Source organism: Mauremys reevesii, linkage group 16 (assembly GCF_016161935.1).
Source record: "Mauremys reevesii isolate NIE-2019 linkage group 16, ASM1616193v1, whole genome shotgun sequence".
NCBI classification, from domain to species: domain Eukaryota; kingdom Metazoa; phylum Chordata; order Testudines; family Geoemydidae; genus Mauremys; species Mauremys reevesii.
Window position 1 is genome coordinate 6461935 of NC_052638.1, and position 22949 is coordinate 6484883.

Sequence of the window (22949 nt, forward strand, 5' to 3'; positions counted from 1 at the left end):
CAAGCTGGTGCCTAGGGCGGCCAAATCTAGGGGGCGTCCCCTGCGGCCGACGGGGGGCGGCAGGCTGGGCCGGCGGACCTGCCGCAGTCATGCCTGCGGGAGGTCCACCGGAGCCCCGGGATGACCGGACCTGCTGCAGGCATGACTGCGGAGGGGGCGCTCGTCCCGCGGCTCGGCTGGACCTCCCGCAGGCGTGCCTGCGGCAGCTCAAGCAGAGCCGCCGCGTCCGCGAACCGACCGCAGCCGCGGGGGGTCCAGCCGAGCCACGCGGGACCAGCGGACCCTCCGCAGTCATGCCCACGGGAGGTCCGCTGCTCCCGCGGCTCCGGGGCGCCTCCCGTGCATGACTGCTTGGGGCGGCCAAAACGCTAGAGCCGCCCCTGCTGATCTGCAGACTCTGAAATCAACTGTAATATATACAATTCACTTTAAAAACAAAAAGGTTTTATTAATAAAAAGTTATTAAAAGGTTCGTTTACTAGAGGATTGGCATCACTGGGGTTTTTTGGTGCCTCTCTGGAAGAACCTAAGATGTGATGAACTTTGGTTTTAACAGCCTTTCATCAAAAAGTCTGGCTTGTCTGGGTGGTGCATGAGGGGCGAGGCCTGAGGGAGACTGTCTGTGGCAATAACTAGTAGATTATTTTGGAAGGACATTTGTTCCTGGCTTGGTGAAATCTTATGCTAGGGCATATCACCAGTTTGGGGAACATGCTGCTAGCACACTGTCCAGTTCTGGTGCCCACAGTTCAGGAAGGATGTTGATGAATTGAACAGGGTTCAGAGAAGAGCCACAAGAACGATTAAAGGCTTAGAAAACCTGCCGTGTAGGTGATAGACCGAGCTCCTTGAGTCTGTTTAGCTTAAAGAGATGGCTAAGGGGTGACGATCACAATCTGTAAGTACCTGCATGGGGAATGGATATTGAACAACAACTCTTCAATTTACAGAGAAAGGTCTAACCTGATCCAGTGACTGGAAGTTGAAGCTAGACACATTAAAACCAGAAATAAGAAGTAATTTAAAAAAACCACCATGGAGAGTAGTTAGCCATTGGAAATCACCGAGGGTACTGGTGTTCTGTATTGACCGTGTGGAATGCTGCAGAGAGGTCCAGGAGGATGCAAATGGATGTCTGACCACCTTCCAGCCACTGACAGCAGCAGCTCATCCAGCAGTGCTACTGCAGCTGCTGGAGTCCCGGGTCCTGGCCGCAATCCAGACTGGGCCAGCTGTAGCAAACCACCTGTGGCTAGAGGAGACTGAAGGGGACCTCTGGCCAGCACCTCTGGCAGTTAGTTTCAAACCCTGCCAGGTGCTTGAGCAGTTCCCGTTTGCCCTCCAACATGTACCGGTACTGCTTCGCAATCGACCAACATTGAATTTCACCTGCCATCATCATTTTGGGTGGGTCCTGACGCAGCCGCTGTGACAATCAAGCAGTATCCAGGCCCAGCCGACCATCTGGGGCTGAGCTCAGGTGTTGAGTCCGAGTCTCCACTGGAGCTGCCATGTCCACGCTGCTATTTTTGGCAGGCTAGCTTGAGCCCACTTAGTGCAAGCCCCTAAGGGCAGCAGCTCAGCCGTTCCCAGAGCCCTTCCCTGGGCTCCCGGCATCCTGCAGCTTTCCTGAGCTTAAACCATGTGGAGTCTTGCAGGAGCGGTTGTGCCCAGGGCTTCCACTCCCCTGTCCAGAGTGCGAGGATGGGTCTCCTCTCTCCCTGCCCCCTCAGTGTCTTTGCAATACGGGCAAAGAGCTGTGCTCTTTCCCAGGAGCAGAGAGTTAACGCTTCCTTTGCCACCATGGGGCATGCTGCTCCCATCCTATCACACCCTTCTCGTTCGGAGCAGAGAAATCAGTAGCCAGGCTCCCCACGCATCCGGGGCTGAGGTCCGTGCACCCCACTTACATGTAACTGACTAAGAACTGCTAAATACAAGGAGGTGCAGCAGCCCCATAAGGGTGCCGCTGTCTTCGCTCGCTTCCCAAAACACACTGCAGCCGCCCATGGATGCCTGGAACCCGACTAGGGCCAAGTGCAACTACCTGCCTGCAGCACATCTGCCAGCTCTGCCCTCCCACCCGTGTGGCTCCTGCCTCTCCACCCTCGAGCAGGTGCCCCCATCACCCAAACAAACAAGCAGGAGGGATGGCCACAGGGCCCCCTGGCGTCTGCTACCACAATTGCCCAATCCTGGTTTAAACAATCTGTTTTAAAGAGCTGTCTGTGAGTGACAGCCCCTCTCTCCATCCCCCCCGCCCCAACTCATCCCCCAGAGATCAGGGGCAAGGCCTAGAGTCTGGCAGATTCCCGGCTCAGAGCCGTACCACTCGAGCTGCAGGAGGAACTGCTTTCCGCTCTGTGGACCAGCCAGCAGAAGAGGCTTTCACCACCTGTTCCCATTAGGTTACACAGCTACTGTATTCTAAAACTGCCCTGTAAACAAGCAGCCCCTCGGTCTATCCGCTCCTGTCTGAACCAGCGCACGACGCAGCACCACCGAGCAGCAAAACGCAGCTTCTCGTAGCTTTCGCACAGCCTGCAACAGGGGTCCAAAAGTGGGACACTCCTGGAAATAAACTGCGAATGCCACTTGAACCACGGGCCAGCGCTGCTGCACCCATGGTACAGAAAACCCTGCCTTTACACACTGCACCGGTAACGTGTGGCACTCGCTGCCCAACGAGAATCTCCTGAGCGAGCGAGGGCCGAAGGAAAGAGCTGCTAGCCAGAGGCTGGCTGTGCACGCCACACGCTCCTGCGGCTGGCATTGTGTAAGGAGAGAGGAGCCTCACTACCCTGCCTCAAAGGCATGGGGCGGGGGAGAGACACGGCTCTCCATGGCTTGGGTCAGACACAGAGGCCCCCACCTCTTCCTGGGGACTGCGTGCCTCTGTCTGAGGGAGTGACACACGCAGAGCCGGAACCTGTTTGCCAGGCGTGTGCCCTGAATTAACTCACCAGGGAATGGGGCTACCTATTATGCAAATGGTAAATTGATTTGATGCCAGTCCTGCCTGAATGAAGCACTTGGCATCCGCCCCGCAAAGAGGTCTGGGCTAGGGCACAGCCACAAACTGACCTGGGTCACCAGCTGCAACTGGAGCCACAAGGAAATGCCAGCTACCAGCAAACGCCACAGGCCTGCAGCGTGTCCCTGCCAGGCCCTGGGGCGAGAACACCTCGTTCCACTCACTGACTCACCAGTTATACAAGCAGTGCCACGCACAGGCCTTGGGCGACATGCTCTGCCGCATCCCAGGTCAGCACGCTGCATCAGAGCTGGAGTCACTGGCGCTCTGGGAATGCCAAGGGACCCGCCAGAGACATGCACATGTTCACATGCAGGGGAACATCCACGTGCCCAGGAACACGACACGTGTGCACACGCAATTCACGCACGGCGGCTTTCAGCGAACACGCTTGCTCTTCCCTCCCTAGCACGGCCTGTATCTGCTGCCACCTCGACCTTCACTCAGCTGAATCATTCACACCTGCTGCATTTGTCAGCTCTCACCTTGAGCTCTGTAGCTCCCTCGTGAGTACAGGTGTCCCCGAGAGGCCACTCTGCTCTGCAGCCACTTTCCCATCTGTATGTGCATGGAAACACCTCCCACCTGCCCATGGCTCCCCAACTGCCAGGGTCATTCTCTGATCCTCCAAGTCAGTCCCAGATGAGTCCCTCTGGCCTCATCTCCTCCCATAGGCCCCCCTCTCTCCTCCACTCCCACCTTCCTCTCTTGGCAAGGCCAGCACCACTCCAGACACCGCGGGACCTCCACCCCATCAGACTGCTGCTGTTGGAAACAGCCAAAGAGCAAACCCCGCTCTTCCTGCAAGGAGCCAGGCCTTGCTCCCTTGGGAAGCACCTGCCCAAACGTTCCCCACATGCCAGCATCACACCAGCTCCCGGACCACGGCTCTCGCCCTGTCGGAGCGTATTGTGATTGGCATCAGTCAGTGGGCTCCTTCCAGGAGGGATCAGGATCCAAGAAGGCAGGAAGTGCTCATGGAGGGCTACCTCGGCTTGCCCTGCCAGCCCCTGGCCATTACAATAGCTGGCTTGGCACTCTCCAAGGGGCATGGGTGGGTGTGCACATGAATGGCCCCATTTTACAAAAGGGAAAACAGAGGCCCTGGGAGATTCACTAACAAAGCTAGATAAGGGCAGAGCTGGAGCTAGGACCGAGGTGCCCAGGCTCCCACGACCTTGCCCTCCTCACTGGTGCACACTTGAGCCCCGTGAGATGCCCCTTTATGGGAGCATTGGCCCTGGCTCAGCCTCACCATCAGACAGGTAAGCACGGCCCTGTAGTACCACCAGCGCACCAGGCTTCAGCGAGCAAGAGGGAAGTGCCAGAGACTCATCCCCGGCAGCAGCACAGCCCCAGGCTAGCCAGCCATGCAGCCGTGGGGCAGCGTGCCGGCATCACGCTGGAGACACCATCTTTGAGGAACAGTTCTCGTGGGGCTCGGGCTGCGGGGCGGTTTCATGGCTGCGGAGACTCCTGGGATCAGGCTGCACCCGGGCTCTAGGCCCTGCAGGGTGGGAGGGTCTCTGAGCGCAGGCCTGAGCCCTGAAGTCTGCACAGCAAAGAACCAGCCCCGCAGCCCGAGCCCCTGGAGCCCGAGTCAGCTGGCCCGGGGCAGCCGCGGGTTTTTCTTTGTGTCGTAGACGTAGAGTCCGTCAGCCAGGGAAGCACTTCCGAGTGCAAGTCCACGCTCGGCTGGCCCAGCTCAGAGAGCAGGAGCCTGGGACGGGGGCGACTGTCTGCTCGGCTGGGCCAGGCGGAGATCGCCACGCGCAGGAGGAGGTGGGAGGAAGGGGTTATTATGGGGCAGCCAGTGGTAGGCCTCGCCCACGGAGTGGGGACAGTCACTGTCCCAACCTCCCGCCCTCAGGACCGGTCAGGGGCCATGTGATACAAGTGTAACTTCCTCTGGGTGCCGGGATGAACAGCTGGTGTCGAGGCTACACCACCACCTGCTCGGGAGCCTTCTGACGGCCGAAAAGCCCCCGAGCTGACCCCGAACACACCACCATACCCTGCTCCAAGGGGCATCCTGCCTCCCTCAGTCCCAGGCACAGCAGCAGCCCGCACAGTGGGCTGGATCACCGCGGCCCTCACAATCAAGCCACGTGCAGATCCAGCACACCACACCGCAGGCGTGGGAACCAGCCCGTCTCACTTTGAGCCCTCAGAACCCAGGCTCTGCTGCACAGGCCGGGTGGGCCCTTTCCACAGGAGTCCTTGTGCAGGAACCTGGGTGTGAACACATGCCACTGACATCACACTGACGTGCCCACGCAGTCACCCGCCCAGCACCGCAGCCGGGTGCATGCGCCAACCGGAGACAAGTTCACCCAGCTCCTGGCACAAGCAGGCTGCCCAGGAACACGGGCGTCCCAGCGACAAGAGGCTGATTAAACATTAACCGCCGGGGAGGAGGGAGGCTGCCCTGGGCACGGGATGCCAGGCTCACTCACCTGTGATGAAGACGGCTTTCCCCGCCACGGGGAGCCTTCGCCTCTGGGCCAGGCGCCCCAGGGCCACGCAGCCGGCGGCGGTGAGGGTGGCGCCGAGCGGCAGGGGCAGGCACACCTGGCACAGGTACTGCAGCAGCCCCAGCAGCCCCAGCTGCAGCAGGGCCCGAGTCAGGAGCAGCTGGGAGCGGGAGAGGCGCAGGAGGAGGCTGCCCGCGAAGAGGAGCCCGAGCGAGCCGTACACCCAGCGCTCCATGGCTCGGGGCCAGCGGTGCCCGGCGTGCGGCACAGGCAGCGGCCAGGCACGGCACCTACTTATAGCGGGGCCGGCCGGGAGAGGGCGGAGCCGGCCCTGCCCTGCCAATGGGAGCCGGCCCGCGGGCTGGGCTGCCGCTCCGCGCCCCGACACACTCTTGCCCCAAGTTGGCCGCGGCCGGGGCGCGGAGGAGCCCCCGGGGCCAGCGCCCGCCCGCCCGCCCGGCCGCGGAGCCTCTGCCCCCGCCGGCTGCGGGAGCCCTGGCTCGGCCGCGGCTTTCGAAGACTCCAAGTGAAAGGGCGCGGCGCGGGGCGCCCTCTCCGCCGCCTCCGCCCCACGTGCGCCCCGGGGGCCGGCCGGGCAGGGGCCGCTCTCTGCGCTGGTGGCCTGGCGAGCCCGGTGCGCGGGGCCGGGGGCTGGGGGCGCAGCGGGGACAGCCCCCCCCCCCGGAGCTCCCCGGCCAAGCGGCGCGTTGCTCTTTATTTCCTCTTTCGGGGGAGTGGAAGGTGCCCCATTGCCAGCCCTGGAGGGGCGCCCCCGAGCCAGGGCAAGCCCCCCCGTGCGGGCCCATCTCTGCCAGGCGTTCAGTCCTTGGACTCCGCTGCCACTGGGGGGGGGGGTCCCAGCTCTCGTTATCCAGGGGGGCAGCTCTCCTGAGTTTACTGAGAGTCTTCCATCACCGGGTGTGCTTCCGAAAGCCCCAGCTCCTGGAGTCAGGTGATCCAAAGAGCCTGTCTGCGTTCATTCAATACAGAGTGGGTAGAGCCCCTGGCCTCAGCTAACCGCTTGGAACAGTGGCCCACGTGTCCGTCCCCCTATGAGCTTATGAACCAGAAGCCGCCGAGAGAGCAGCCACCTTTGTTCTTTTTGTAATCGGTTGTGATTCTTTGTGGGCTGATGGATGGTTCTGGGAAAGGCGGGGTTGGGAATTTAGTCTTTTAGGTTCTAATAGGACCCTCATCACTGGAGTAGCCAAGAGCCTCACAAACGTTGATGCGTTTATCGTCACAATGCCCCGGGGCAGGGCCTTACCCCTGAGTCTCAGCTGGGGAACTCAGGCAGGGAGAGGCCAAGGGACAGACTTTTAAAGCTTTTTAGGTGCCTGAAGATGGGCTAATATTGTAGCCTAAAGCACTTTGTCCAAAGTCACCCAAGGACCTGAGCCAGATGTCCTGAGTCCTAGGTGAAAACCCCAACCCTGGGCATCCTTCCTGTGGCCCATGGTCTGCTTCACACGCTACTGAGCAGTCATCGGACAGTGGCAACGGTTCTCCACCCACCCAGTTTGGATTCAGCTTGGTGAGTAACCCCCTATGCCCCAGCATATTGTGAACAGTTACCAGGTGTGATCACCTCCCCCAAAGGGGTGTTTGCAAAGCGCTCCGGGAGCATGGGCAGAAAGGGTTGTGTGAGGTGAAGGAATTTTTAATGTTGCTGTTGAATGTTTTCCTTGTTGTAAATAACAGCACATGCAACTCGGATCAAGCTATGGCCGTGCAATGACAAAGAAACGTTCATCCCCGAGAGAAGCGTGTAGAATCCCTGCCCAGAACCATCCTGGAAACGAGAAGAGAGAGTTTTAAAAACAAGACCGTGTGCAGCGCGAGCTCCCAGCCAGGTCCCTCTGCCAGCGTCTGGGCTGACCCTTGGGTTGATCAGTAATGCATTCCTACAGGACACATGCATCCATGTCCTTAGTCCAGCCTGCACGGAAGGGACAGATTCCATTGTCCAAAGTCTCATTAGGCACGTTCCTGCTGACGCTGTTGCTTCCCCTTGAAATAGGCTCCCCTCCCGTTCCTGCGGAGAGACACTCTCCCTCTCCACACTGTTAGTCTTTGCAGCCGAGCTTCACCTGGCGCCTTCCATACATTAATAGAGCTTCCTTCCTGGTGTTCTGCAGCAGGAAGGCAATTAAAGGGTTAACCACAGTCCCACCTCTTGTGCACTCCACCTGTACCCATGTCCCCCCACCAGGGAACCTGCCCAGATTTCAGGCTCCAGGTGAGGATTGAGTCCTCTGTCCTGTGGCTGTGCTGTCTCTACTTTCCTGCAGGCTCCTCCCCTGCGGGGGCCCCTAAATCAGTATGGGGGCATCTACGTCCGTGACACTCACTCGGTGGAACCCCACACAGCGAGGCTGGAGTCACGCCTGCCACTCTGCGGGTGGCCCAGAGCTGCGCAGCTATGCCCAGGTGGGCACAGAGCTCCGCCTGCCGCTGGGAAGTGCCAGAGATCAAAGGGAAAGGGCGTTGCAGCTCCATTTACGAAGGCCCAAGCCCCCAGTGCTGGTGCAGCTTGGGGGGCACAGTCCTGGGCTGGGGTAAAGGTACCATCCTCTGCCCCTTTCAGAGTCTGACTTCGCCTCCCGTTGCCACCCACCTCCCCACACCCAGCACTCCCTCCTCAGCGGGATTTCCCAGGGGTCTCCTCATGGCAACCAAGCAGACAAGCGGGACCCATGTCCATTAATAGGCCAAGCTGGGTCAGTTCCTTGCTCCTGCGCTGTGATTAGGTGCGAGTACAGGGCAGGGCATCAGCAGACCTGGATTCTATTCCTGGCTGCTGCTGAGTGACATGCCGGGCAACCTTGCGCAAGCCACTTCCCCTGGCTGTGTGATGGGGGTAGTGACCCTGACCTGCTCCCAGGGATGTCACAACTGTCAACAGCTGTTTGTTCAGGGCTTGGTACAGGCAACACGCTGCATCGGTGCCAAGTGTTATTTAAGAGTTTTAGCTCCCACTGGTGAGCTGGGATGGGGCCCTGTTGCACCAAGCTCACACGCAGGAGACATCACACGGTCCTCGCCCTCGCAGCTCCCAGTACAGAGCAAGCAGGAAAGGACCTGCCAAGGAGGCCATGCAGCTGGGGCGGGGGCTGGCGTGCAGCATTCGTTGTGTGTGTGTGATGATAACATGATGCTCAGCACGCGACTGTGCGAGCAGGGTTGTTTGTTACTTTGGCTGGGGGCTGGGGGGATGGAACAAGGGGGGCTGGGAGCAGGCGGGGAGGTGAGTGTGGTGGGGAAGGGGGCATGAGGCGGGAGGCAGAGAGAGAACAGGGCAGCAAAAAGCCAGCGCTGTGAACTTGAGCAGAGCTTATCAACGGCAGCTAGGTGTCTGCTCTCAGGAGGCAGCTGTGAGGGGGATTCCAGGGGCCAGAGGCCACCTCAGAAGCTCCTCCTGATTGTCCCAGCAGGTGGATGGGAGCTGGGCTGCGTGGGGAAGAGAGCCAGGTGTCCAGGCGTCTCTGAGGGCAGGCAGAGGGAGTGGCTGAGTCTGTGAAGGAGGTGAGGGTTCAGGCGAGGCTGGGCAGGCCGTGGAGGGGGCCGGAAGGGCACTGGGGGCTCTGAATGCTGAAGCGTGACAACACTGACCCCTTTCGGGTAGCCACAGACAAATGGTTGAGTTAACCTAAGTGCCCCACTTTGCCTCAGACTTTCTTCCTCGCATCGGAACGCCCTGGCCCTGGCCCGTGCGCCGGGGGAACCCGGCCAGCTCCGAGTGATGGCGCTCTGCCGGCAGGCTGGGCAATGGGGTGGGCAGAGCGCTGGGACGAGGCTGAGCCAGCGCGACGAGTCAAGAGCTCCCCACTCACGCCCTGTGAGACGCTGGGTCAAAGTCCCTTTTTGTCTCCTTATTTATTACACAAGATAATTGCTTCTGCCTTGTTCACTTAAGAAAGCGCCTTTTTTAATATTTCACTGAGTCGGTACTCGGTGATCCTTCGTGCTTCTCTGCCCTGGATCACCAACCGTCTCCTGCCACAAGCCTGACCTTGGTGCTCTCTGCGTGTGTTTGTCTGGGCGGCAGAGACCCCCGTGTGCCAGGATCAGTGCCAACCTCCAACTCGCACATGGTTCAAGGAGCTCTGCCAAGGCTCTGCCAATGGTTCATTGTCAGTGCCGGCCTACCACCGCGTTGCCAGTTCCCTCGCTGGAGGGCAGTGGGTGGGCACAGGCAGGGGGGAGGGAGCAGCAGCAAGCCAGGGCCATGCGTGCTGGCACAGCCTGAGAACCAGGCCTGTCGAAGAGAAGAAGAATGACATTTGCATCCTTCTCGGGAAAGCTGCTGGGCATGGTACAGAAACAAACCCCATTGCGCCGGCGGAAAAACACATTTCACAACCCCCGGCAGCAGCTCAGCAGGAGCCGCAATGTCAAACTGGCCTGGGTGGTTTTTCCTGGGCGTGGTGCTGGAACCCAGGGTTCCAGTTCACAGCCTCGCCATTTCAACAAAGCCAATACAGGAAATGCCAGCGTGTGCGTGTGTGTGTGTGTGAGGGCGGGTGTTCTCAAACAGCAGGTGACAGGCATTCCCCAAGAGGAATTCAGGCATTTTCTGTAGGGGGACTTGCGCATGGATGAGATGCAAAGCTTTCCTTCCCCGCCCCCGACATGGCACATAGCACTCAGATAGACCCATTAAAATCAAAGACATTTCCCCAAGCCTCTGGCTACTGGTCCCTCAGAAAGTGAACAAGTTCAGGAGACTGTCCCATCACCATGTGCTCCAGCACATCCAGAATCCTTCTCTTCCAGCTCTAAGAGGGAAAAAGTGTAGGGAGGAAGAAAGAGAGACCCATTCCTCCCTGTGCACAGACAGGTCCCTAGAGCCTCAGGGTATGGTGTATTGAAATTGTGTTAGAATTCTGCTCTATCACTTTAAATTCTCTGGGGTTTTCCTGGTCCTGCTTGCAGGTGGAGGGCTCTGTAAGGCAGCATGTGACCTGGGCCAGACACCCTAGCGTAAGGAGGGGTGAGTTGTGCCTCTGCCTGCCTTAGGAGCAGCCTGCTTCATCGCTGTTTTTGAATTCTTGTGTGTTATCATTTTGGATTCTATGAAATAAAGTTATGTTAAGGTGCAACCTTCCTGCAAGAGTATTTATGACACAGGGAAGGTGCACTGAGCTAAGAGCCCAGAGACCATGAGTTTAAGTCATCTCTTCAGCTGTTACTATCTCTGGGTAGGTCACACCCCTTAATATTATGGAAAGCTTATGATCTCCCTATTCGGCAGACATGTATCACCCTCTCTCCCCCTCCCCCCACTTTACACATACTGTAAGATGAAGTCATAGACTCATAGACTTTAAGGTCAGAAGGGACCATTATGATCATCTAGTCTGACCTCCTGCACAATGCAGGCCACAGAATCTCACTCACCCACTCCTGTAACAAACCCCTAACCTATGTCTGAGTTATTGAAGTCCTCAAATTGTGGTTTGAAGACCTCAAGGTGCAGAGAATCCTCCAGCAAGTGACCCGTGCCCCACGCGAAGGCAAAAAACCTCCAGGGCTTCTGCCAACCTGCCCTGGAGGAAAATTCCTTCCCGACCCCAAATATGGTGATGAGTTAAACCCTGAGCATGTGGGCAAGACTTAGCAGCCAGACACCCAGGAAAGAATTCTCTGTAGTAACTCAGATCCCACCCCATCTAACATCCCATCACAGACCACTGGGCATACTTACCGCTAATAGTCAAAGACGAATTAATTGCCAAAATTAGGCTACCCCATCATGCCATCCCCTCCATAAACTTATCAAGCTTAGTCTTGAAGCCAGCTATGTCTTTTGCCCCCACTACTCCCCTTGGAAGGCTCTTCCAGAACTTCATTCCTCTGATGGCTAGAAACCTTTGTCTAATTTCAAGTCTAAACTTCCTGATAGCCAGTTTATATCCAAGTCAATTGGGACGAGAACCCAGGTCTCTAATATTGCAAGGGTAACTATCATCCACCCCGCAGAGCCGCCTGTACTTGGCCTACCTATTATGAATTGCTGCTCTAACTCCTCGACAACACTCCCCTCCCAGAGCAGGGAACAGGACAATGGATTTTGGATACCCACCATTCTACTGTTCCTGGCTAGCAAATAGTGGTGTGATTCACACATCAAGTGTGTGTTACAGACCTCTTGTGAAACTGCTCCACACAGAGGATAACAGCCTACTTCTGTTAGGAGCTGCTCTTTTAGCTCATGTCGTAGGGGACTGTGCTGTGGATCTGAGAGGCTTACGTTCAAACCTTCATGCTGATCCATGTGGGAAAATGTAGTCTGCGCTCCTGCAGCTGAAGCCTAGCTTACTGGATATGAGCGTGGGAGCAGAACTAAGGTGGCGTGGGTAGCTTCACTTTGCACCCTTAATGTTCTTTTCATGTCTTCTGGGGCATGCACTAGCTAGCTAGCGGTGAGTCCTCTCCTGTGCTAGCACTTCCTGGGGATCCAGCTGCCTGGGCGCATTGCTGTTGGGGTACAGAGCCCATTCCCTGGCGCTCACCCCTTTGACTCCAGCCATGCTCAGGAGAAACTAAAACTTGCTCCCAGCTAGGGGCTATTTTAATGTCCTCTTCCCATCTGAAGACACGCCCTGCACTGGGGGAGTAAAAGCCACTAGATCCCAAAATAGCAAGTGGATCCGGTTACCCTCTGAGATAAAACTCCGCCCCCGGGAACTGCCCAAACAGACCATTCGCCAATGGAGAAGCAAAGCTAAAGAATGAATGAAAGCCCAGTGTCACCCTCACAGCCACTAAAATAACTGTCTGTCGGGGGGGGGCATTTCCTCCACTCCAGCACCCCACTGCAGGAGGCAAAGCACACGCAGCCCATTGCCTGGAGACACTCGGGACCAGAGCGACAAAGGGACTTAGACAACTGCCGTAGGCACCTAAGTCCGAAATGTGGATCTCCAAAGCCCTGTTCAGCTGCCACCGAACCCCACTGGTTCCTAAATCCCTGCTGGCGAAGTCCCCTGGGAAGCTACTTTTCTGCCAGTGCCTATTTACAAAGCTGCCTCAAGCCTGACCCGGCTCAGCACCCTGGCTCACACCTAAGCCCTGGCCGGATTCTCAGACTCGGTGTTCCTCTGCCTCCCTCACCCAGAGGGCCTGAGCCAGTGGGTGGGTGCTCAGAGCACACCTAGCGCACCCCCCACTTAGCCCCAGGGCCGGGTTTCTAATTAGGCACAGGAGGCACGTGCCTGGGGCGCTGGCATTCTAGGGGCACCTCAAAGTGGGTTACACGTTTCATTTTTGATGGGAGAACATGAAGGCCGGCTGTAGGCGGGGGGGCGGGGCACTGAAGATGCTGCGCCTCAGGGTGCGTAAGGTGTAAATCTGGCCCTGTTTATACCCAGTAGGAAGGGGGCTCACTCAGGATATAGGAAACCCAGGTTCTAATCCCACTCAGCTTGCTGTGGAGCAGGGCTGTGACCCCAGTCCTCTCACCGCCCAGCTGAGCGCCCCGTGCACCAGGCGAGGGTACGTTGCCTTCTCAAGCCCGGATGCTGCGCTGTTCCACTTTGTTTGAAGAATCCCTGGGCCAGAGAGCGGGGGAATGACTACACAGTACAGCTCTACCTCCCATGCGCATAGGAATTTAAAGATGCAGCACCCAGAAAACAAAAGGTGAGATTACATAGAGCGTCAGCTCTTGGGGGCAGAAACTGTTTCCTATGTGTGTTTGCACAACGGCTCGCACAAGAGGGGCGTGATCCTGGTGGAGGCCTCTAGGTGTGACCTACAGATGAACAATAATCCTACTCACACACAGCACAGGGCTCTAGGATTTTATACCATGTTTTATGACAATGTCTACTGCAGCACTTGGCATGTATTTTTCTCCATCACGTTCCGTGACAGGCCTCATAACGTATCAGAGGGGGAGCCGTGTTAGTCTGGATCTGTAAAAGCGGCAAAGAGTCCTGTGGTACCTTATAGACTAACAGACGTATTGGAGCATGAGCTTTCGTGGGTGAATACCCACTTCGTCAGATGCACGTCTCATAACTTATGAACATTATGTTCCACTCATAACTTAGTGGAACATAATGGTGTTTTCTCTCTGATTTTTAATTCCCTCGGTTACTAAAGTTCTCGGCGCACAAACCCATCCCGTGTATTTCGTTTCCCGTCAAGTCTGTAGCTAACCTTGTATTACCACGAAAGAGGGCGGCAAAGCACACAACAGCTAATCAGCCATTTTCTCTGCATTTCAGACAGACCCTTTTCTAGCGAATGTGGTTTTACAAAGCTCATTGCAACCTAGTGAAAACGCCTGCTTCACTCTGGCCGCGAGGCCTCCGTTTTCACAAAAGCCCAGTCAGTCGAAGTGCTTCCCTGTGTCCGTGCCCAGCCGGTGGCCCATGGCCTGGTTTTCACAAGGGCTGAGCATGCACAACTCTGCAGCCGACAGCCACAGTCCATCGAGGCCTGGGGAGGCACCAAATCACCCTCCACAGCGCAGGGAGTGCTGGGGAGTTGTCTGGTCAACACCTTATCAACGATCTTCCTCAGCCGAAGGGCCATTCCAATCCGAAACCGAGTGATAACTGGACAAAGCCTCAGCTTCAAAGAGACGATTCCCTGGGCAAGGCCTACCAATCGCTTCTTGAAGAGACGCTGGCATGATGCCCTCCCTCGGCCAAGTGCTGAGAGCCCCCTCCAGGAACGGCCCCAGCGTGTCCCAGCCCAGGGCTACAGGGATATAATTCACAGGTCAGAGCCTCCACATCGCAGCCCCCACTCAGCATCTGATCACATACACCCGCTCAGCCCAGGGCCGAGCAATTAGAGCCACAAACAGCTTTGACAATGCTTCGCTGCCGGGAATGCTGGACTCTGGTAGCGGGTGCAGAGCCCTGGAGCACCAGCCACCTGCGATAGTTCAGCGGATTGGGGCTTTGTGGATGTTTCTGTGGAGGCGAAGAAATGAGCACAGCTAAGTCAATACTAAGGAACGCACCGCTCGGGCTTGTAGGGTTGAAGAGATCGGAAAATCTTACAAAACAGCGAAGTCTTTATCTGAGACACTGCTCCAAATTTGCCTCTTTCCGCCAGGCCCCATACCTCAAAAAGGGAGCGGGGGGGGGCGGGGGGGGAGTGGGCACACGCGTGCAAATGGAAATTCTCACTTTTCACATTGAGGTGTCTCCATTAGCATTTGGGATTGTGTCCGACGTTAGCCCAGAATGAGCTGGTTATGTCCCTTTTGCTCTCTGATGGTTATATGAGCCAGCATTATCAGGGAATATCCATTTCCTCCCATCCACACCAGTGCGCCATGCCCTGCCAGCACTTCCAGTCAAGTGGTTAGTTGGTCTTTTTCCAGCGGTATGAGTCCGATTCAAGACGCATTGGGTAAGGGTAAGCAGCCCCCGTGTGCAGGGGCGGCTCCAGGCACCAGCACGCCAAGCGCGTGCTTGGGGTGGCAAGCCATGGGGGGCGCTCTGCCGGTCGCTGCGAGGGCAGCAGGCAGGTTGCCTTCGGCGGCATGTCTGTGGAGGGTCCGGTGGTTCCGCGGCTTTGGTGGACCTCCCGCAGGCAAGCCACCAAATCCGCGGGACCGGGGACTTCCCGCAGGCAAGCCACCGAAAGCAGCCTGCCTGCCATGCTTGGGGCGGCAAAATACCTAGAGCCGCCCCTGCCCGTGTGAGGCTTTCTGCCCTAACACAGGTTGTGTCGGCTAATGGCAACATATTCTGAACACGTGTAACGTGCATCACTCATCTAGCAATGGCAGGACTACGTCCTGAGCAGAGCCAGCCGTCAGATGAGGCAAGTTCCCACTGCACCTGGGGGTGCTGGGCCTGCATTTCAGACATTGTCTGTGCCGTTATCGAACAAAGAGCACCCTGGGCAAACCGGCACGACGCAGCCAGGCTGATGCTGGAGGAAAATGAGAGCCCAGCACTGAAACAGCAGCCAGGGCAATGGATACGTTAATTAGTCACAGTCCATAATCTGATACTGGTAGCAAATTGACTAGTTGGACTGTCGCCTGCCAGTCCCTTACCGCACCCTTGGGTAAGTCCTCTCACACCTGCTTCCATCCTCTTGCACAACTCCCCGGAAACGGGGCCACTTTCTGCGCCGCCTACATCCCACTACTGGTGCAGAGGCTGTCACGCCATCCACCGCTAACCCTGAGCTTAGCCAGCGGCTCTGAGCAGCACCTTTTATGGTACGTCGTTGCCAGGTGAATGGGGGAGGTTCGTTGCAGCAGCCGCACTGGCTCTAGCCCAGTGATACTCAGACCTCAGTGGTTCTGGAGCCAAGTTAGCCATCGGCATTACCCAAAAGAGCCACAGCCATGCGAATTCATTGTTTCATTCACTAGAGAGTCATATTTAAACAATATGATGGGGAACAATTTGTGAGTATATCTAGCTAGCTAGCTATATTATGCTCACAGCAAAATGACTGACCAGGTGTTATTTTATCAGCTACAGTTGATTGATAACATAGGAAAAGCATCCTGACTGGCTAATCACTTGGCTTGGTTAATAATGAAATCACAAGGTGTTTTAATATCACATGCTGCAAAGAGCCGCAGGAGACATATGAAAGAGCCACATGCGGCTCGCAAGCCTCAGGCTGAGTATCCCCGAGCTGGCCGGTGCCTGTAAGTTCCCATCCTTCCTTTGATTCAGGGGCCTAGGGCGGGAGGCCCAGAACATTAACGAGGTTCTCCCCCAGGCGGGAGGGCCCTCCCACACATCTCTGGCCTGGAGCACTGGGGCGGGACTCCCAGCTGCCCCACTAGGGGGGTCTAGACTGCCTTGGCAGGAGGCCAGGGACGTCCCACTGGCCACCCTTTGCACTCTCTGCATGTTTCTGCTCTCAAGGACCATCCTCTGCATGGTGCGTGTGGCTAGGATAGTGATAGCGACAGTGGCTATTCCTCAAACTGGAGAGTCAAGCCACATAAGCCAGTTCATCTTCTAATTGCACAAGCTTTCCAGGTCGCTCCCGAGCTGCCCGGAATTCGTTACAAACCGCTGGGGTTTATTACCATCACCCGCTGTCACGCAGTCCCCGGGCGATGCTCTGGAACTGCTCCCCGCAAAGCCAGGCAGGACTCTGGGGAGCCTCCTCTCCCTCGGAGCAGACTGTCTTCAGGGCAAGAAGCTCACACGGCTTCACCTCCTGGGTCTGACCTTGAAGGATTCAGCATATGCCCCCTCCGTGCGCTTCCCACAGCGAGTCCGCCCAGGCCGGGTCCTGGGGAAGCCAGAGGGTCCTGCACCCCCCACTTCGCAGTCAGAGGTGACTCTCAGCCAGCCAGTAACACAGAGGTTTATTAGATGACAGGAACATGGTCTAAAACAGAGCTTGTAGGTACAGAGAACGGGAACCCCTCAGCCGGGTCCATTCTGGGGCCCAGCGAGCCAGACACCCACGTCTGTCCTCACTTCCCATCCCCAGCCAGCTCCAAACTGAACCCCACCCCCAGCCCCTCCTTTCTGGCCTTTGTCTCTTTCCCGGGCCAGGAGGTCACCTGATCTCTTTGTTCACCTTTAGCTATTCCTTTGCACGGGGAAGGGCCCCAGCCATTTGTTGCCAGGATACAGAGTGTCGGCCATTTATGCACACTGGAGACTTAAGAAATGCATAGGGGAAACTGAGGCACCCACACAGTATTCAGAGGAAACACTAAGAACAGTCCCACCTCGTCACACCCAGCTGTTCCGTCCTGGCCTTGGCCTGCTTATCATAACTGGTTTTCTGCTTTGTCGGAGCTCGGCCTAGTTTGATCGCAGCCTCCTCCATCCAGACCTCAGATATTCTGGATCCTTTAGCACCTCAAGTAGCATGGATTCCCCATGCCGTAGGATGGGCTCTTCCCAGTCACATGGAAATAGAACAATGACCCCTTGCGCCAGGCTCTCCTCATATCTAGGGGACACCCAGTGGGTTCCTGCAGAGCCCCCCAGAGGTGACCGGCAGGTGCTGGGGTCCTTGCTGCGCTCCCAACTTAGACCTGCCAAGGTTCATTACATTGTTTTCAAAAGGCCACAAAACATTTCCCGAGGCCCTTGGCCTGAGGGTGACATGGGGATACTTGTTCACTCCACACAGCTCCCATGAGTATCTAACCACTTCTGAGGTAAAACATCCTTCACAATAGCGCCACAGGAAATGCCACCCTGCTCACTAGTTCTACCAGGGCACCGCTGTCTTTTCAGACGTAATGGCCACTAATGCTACCCCTGGGCACAGCCCTCTGTATCATCCCTTTTCCCTGAACCTGCAGACACTTTTCGACATTCTGTGAGGGTTACGTGCATCTTCTCTAGAATGAGCGTAGGGCCAGGGGCCAGCACTCCCCCTGCTCTGCGGTCCCTCACGTGCCCCGCACGTCTGCAGAGCTACATCACAGCCAAGCTCTGGTTCCCTTTCCCTCCAGGAGCCCAGGGAGAGACATGGCTTGGGCAGGTTTGGAAAATTGTTCCCAGTATGGCTGGAGTGGAGCCAACTGCCATTGTGCTTCTTGGTCACCTTCTAGTCTCTCTGTCCCGCCGGCTCGGTGTGGTGGCCCACTCCTCTGAAGCAGCTGTGTGTGTCTGAATTTCCTCCTTGGTGCTGAAGCCACAGTATACCACCACGAGGGCTTCATTCATGTGCTGGACCTCGGAGGAAAGGTCATTTCCAAACCTACCTGACTGAAGCTGCAGGGCGCTAACTCCCAGAGCCCTCCTGCACACCGCTGATAAATTGGTCCCTTTCAGTCAGAGCCTGGATCTCTGTAAGAGCCACTGTCTCCCAATCCCCTCATGGAGGACGTCATCCAGCATGCCTAGCTCTGGGACCTCACGGCCCCCTCCTAGCTCAGGACTGTTCATGGAATCATAGATTCCAAGGCCAGAAGGAACCACTGGGATCATCTTGTCTGACCTCCTGTATAACACAGGCCAGAGAACTGCCCTGATTTAATTTAGAAAAACACCCAATCTTGTTATAAAACTGGCCAGTGATGGAGACTCCACCATGCCCCTTGGTAAATTGGTCCAACGGTTAATTACTCTCATTGTTAAACATTTACACCTTAGCTCCAGTCTGGGTTTGTCTAGCTTCAACTTCCACCCATCGTTATACCTTGGTCTACAAGACTGAAGAGCCCATAATTAAATCTGTGCTCCCCATGCAGGTATTTACAGACTGCGCTCACGTCACCCCTTAGCCTTCTCTTCGTTAGCTACATAGATTGAGTTCCTTGAGTCTATCACTGTAATGCAGGTTTTCTAATCCTTTAAATGTTCTTGCGGCTCTTGTCCGAATGAACCCTCTCCAGTTTATCAACATACTTCTTGAATTGTGGACATTAGAACTGGATACAATATTCCAGAAGCTGTCACACCAGCGCTAAGTACAGAGGGAAAACAGCCTCTTTATTCCTTCTCAAAATTCCCCAGTTTATACACCCCAGGATGGCATTAACCCTTTGGGCCACAGCATCACACCTGGAGCTCATGTTCAGCTGATCATCCACCACCACGACTCCCAAATCTTTTTCCGAGTCACTGCTTCCCCAGATAGACTCCTCCATCCTGTAAGTATGGTCTACGTTCTTTGTTTCTAGAAGTATACACTTAGCCATATTAAAACATATTGTTTGCTTGCACCCAGTTTACCAAGCAATCCAGGATGCTCTCTATCAGTGATCAGTCCTCTTCATTATCATCTGGGAGCTTTTGCGGTGAAGACTTTGTTTTCTTCCAGCTTATTGATAAAAACGTTAATCACTGCGGGAGAAGGACGAGTGCAGAGTCCTGCACTTAGACTGGAAGAATCCCATGCATCGCTACAGCCTGGAACCGACTGGCTAAGCGCCAGTTCTGTAGAAAAGGACCTGGGGGTTACAGTGGATGAGAAGCTGGATATAAGTCAGCAGTGTGCCCTTGTTGCCAAGAAGGCTAACGGCATATTTCGCTGCATTAGTAGGGGCATTTTCAGCAGATCAAGGGAAGTGATTATTCCCCTCTATTCAGCACTGGTGAGGCCACATCTGGAGTATTGCATCCAGTTCCCCCCTCCCCACTACAGAAAGGATGTGGACAAATTAGAGAGCGTCCAGCAGAGGGCAATGAAAATGATTAGGGGGCTGGAGCACATGACTTAGGAGGAGAGGCTGAGGGAACTGGGCTTGTTTAGTCTGCAGAAGAGAAGAGTGAGGGGGGATTTGATAGCTGCTTTCAACTACCTGAAAGGGGGTTCCAAAGAGGATGGATCTAGACTGTTCTCAATGGCAGCAGATGACTGAACAAGGAGCAATGGTCTCAAGTTGCAGTGGGGGAGGTTTAGGTTGGATATTAGGAAACACTATTTCACTAGGATGGTGGCGAAGCACTAGAATGGGTTCCCTAGGGAGGTGGTGGAATCTCCTTCCTTAGAGGTTTTTAAGGCCCGGCTTGACAAAGCCCTGGCTGGGATGATTTAGTTGGGGATTGGTCCTGCTTTGAGCAGGGGGTGGGACTAGATGACCTCCTGAGGCCTCTTCCAACCCTAATCTTCTATGATTCTATGCCCCCACAGGACCCCATTAAAAACACTGGAAACACACCTGCTCCATGATGATTCCCCATTCGCAACTATATTTGGAGACCTATCAGCTAGCCAGTTTTGAATCCATTTAATGTGTGCCATGCAAATTTTGTATCGTTCTAGTTTCTTAATCAAAATGTTGTGCAATGCCAAGTGAAATGCCTCGCAGCAGGTTATTACATCAACATTATTAGCTTTGTCAACCGCACTTGTAATCTCATCATAAAAAGATGTCAAGATTCTTTGATCCAGGTCATCCCTGGAGCTGGCGCGGGGGAGGATAAAGGGCAGCGTGCAAACCCAATGGAGGGGGCTGCTGAGGAAATGTGCCCTCCCCACCCTGACTATTCCCCCTGCCTGCCTCCCATTCATTGGGTTGGGCTTGGTCTGCAAGCTCCCTCCCAGGAGCCAGGCTGTCTCGGGCCCTGCCAGCCTCTGCCCAGTGGCTCCGGCAGGCAAGCGTTTGCTGGCGCCAGCTGTCTCACAGTGAAGCCGCTTGTCCCCACTCCTCTCCGGGAAGCACAACTGCGGGCTCCAGCACGTCCCAGTCCTTTCCCACAGGGCCTGTAATGCCTCGTCTGCCCTGCACCGTTAACCCTTGCATTGCTGAGCTGGTGCTGGCTGCTTCCACGCTAGTTACCAGCCCCAGCCCGCCCCCATTCCACCCCTTCCCCCAAGCCCCTGCTCTGCCTCTTTCTGGCTCCCACCCCCTCCCCCAAGCGATGCTGGGAGCCGGCAGGGTGGAGTGGAGCAGGCAATAGGGACCATCCTGTTGCTCCCAGGAGTCCCAGCTGGGGAGGCCCTTCCCCTGCTTCCCCCCAGCTGCAGCGTGGCCAGCCGCTGGCACCAGCTGGGCAGCTCAGCTGAGCTTGGGAGTCGTCCTGCTGCCACTTCTTGAGCGGCCCAGCAAGGTGTGTCTGTGGGGGGCGGGGTCCTGCTGCAAGCTCCAGGGCTGGCCGGAGGGGAGGGGGCAAGTGGGGCAATTGGCCCAGGCCCTGCAGGGGCCCCTGGCCCCACGAGGATGTCCCCCCCGGGCCCTCCTCTGCTTCCCCCACCCCCAAGAGCCACAGCATGGCCAGCAGCTTTGAGCTGCTGGCAAGGGAAGGGGGGAGCTGCTGCAAGTTCTAGGGTTGCCAGGGGGGCAAGTGGAGCAATTTGCCCCAGGCCCTGCAGGGGCCCCCGGCCCCATGGGTATGTCTCCCCCTGCCCTGGCCCCTCCCCCGCTCCCCCCCCTTAAATCAGAACTTTTTATAGGGAACCAGTTGTTAAGATTTTGGCAGCTCACCACTGCCTGTAACGATGCTGGTTCTGGCGGGACCCAACTGAGAGTGCCAGTTCAGGACAAATTGCTCAAACAGGGCAGTCACAGCCCAAGGCTGGGGTTTTTCCACCTCTAAGGCAAACCAAACCAGCCAAAGAGGACTTTGGTCTCACCCCACTGGCTAACCACAAGTCACACAAGCAATTCCCTTAGACACTCCAGTCTCCCAGTATCACCACCAGTGCACTCGTCCTGGGGATAAATGGTTATGAAAACCAACACCCCAGTGAAAGAAAAAAAGGTTCTCCTGATCCCAAAGGACCAAGCCCCAGACCCAGGTCAATATACAAATCAGATCTTACCCACAAATCACGCTGTTGCCAATCCGTTAGAATCTAAAATCTAAAGGTTTATTCATAAAAGGAAAAAGATATAGATGAGAGCTAGAATTGGTTAAATGGAATCAATTACATACAGTAATGGCAAGGTTCTTGGTTCAGGCTTGTTGCAGTGATAGAATAAACTGCAGGTTTAAAATCAAGTCTCTGGAGTACATCCACAGCTGGGATGGGTCATTCAGTCCTTTGTTCAGAGCTTCTGTTTGTAGCAAAGTCCCTCCAGAGGTAAGAAGCAGGATTGAAGACCAGATGAAGATGAGGCATCAGCCTTTTATAGTCTTTTCCAGGTGTAAGAACACCTCTTTGTTCTTACTATGGAAAATTACAGCAAAATGGAGTCTGGAGTCACATGGGCAAGTCCCTGCATATTTTGCTGAGTTACAAGGTGTATCTACCTTCTCTCAATAAGTCAATTGTGTAGCTAATGGTCCTTAATGGGCCATCAAGCAGGCTAGGCAGAGCTGACACCAACTTGTCTGGGATGTCTCCCAGAAGCACAGCATACATTTGAAATACAGACAGTCTAGAGACAATATTTGTAACTTCAACTACAAAATTGATACACACATACAGACAGCATAATCATAACCAGTAAACCATAACCTTGTCTTAGACACCTCATTTGACCCCTTTTATACAAGATTTGGTGCCACTACAGGACTTTGGTTGCAACCATGTTCTATATGGTCCCAGTTCAAATCAATAACATGACAGAGCTTATTTAAGAAAAAGCCTCAAATATCGGGACTGTCCCTATAAAACTAGAACATCTGATCACCCTATAGATTCCAAGGCCAGAAGAGACCATTGTGATCATCTGGTCTGACCTCCTGCATGACACAGGCCCTTGCACTGACCCAAAGTAATTCTTTTAGATCAGCGGATCTTTTAGAAAACCAGCCACTCACGAATTAAAAGATGGCGAATCCACCAAGGCCCTTTGTAAAGTGTCCCAGTGCCTAATTACTCTCCGTGAAGAATGAATCAACCAATTGCAACTACAGAAGCAATTTTAAGGAGGCAGAATATAATTACCAAGCTGGAATTTGGTCAGGACCGTGTGGTTAACACCCTGGCTCTTGCAGACAGGGCTACGGCATCTCCAGCCCATAAACAGGTCTGGGGGTGATGTCACATCTCGGCAGAACAGCACATCCTGTACACCCACAGTGCGCTTAGAACAACTGGTGCTGATGCAACTCCTAGCCTCCTCCTTACCGTGA

At 55.6% G+C, this 22949-nt stretch overlaps 1 protein-coding gene and 1 long non-coding RNA gene across 2 annotated transcripts in view; one reads left to right on the forward strand and one right to left on the reverse strand.

Moving 5' to 3' along the window:
• HSD11B2 (hydroxysteroid 11-beta dehydrogenase 2) overlaps positions 1-5762 on the reverse strand; it is a 56404-nt gene extending 50642 nt beyond the window's left edge. Inside the window, exon 1 of the mRNA XM_039503296.1 lies at positions 5491-5762. Coding sequence (XP_039359230.1) covers positions 5491-5743 — 253 coding nt within the window. The 5' untranslated portion in view covers positions 5744-5762. The remainder of the gene's footprint in view (positions 1-5490) is intronic.
• Positions 5763-6811: 1049 nt separating this feature from the next.
• Positions 6812-7674, forward strand: LOC120384213. Its single transcript, XR_005588677.1, has 2 exons — positions 6812-7042; positions 7210-7674. It is a non-coding gene; the product is annotated as an uncharacterized LOC120384213 (long non-coding RNA).
• The last annotated feature ends 15275 nt before the right edge of the window (positions 7675-22949 follow it).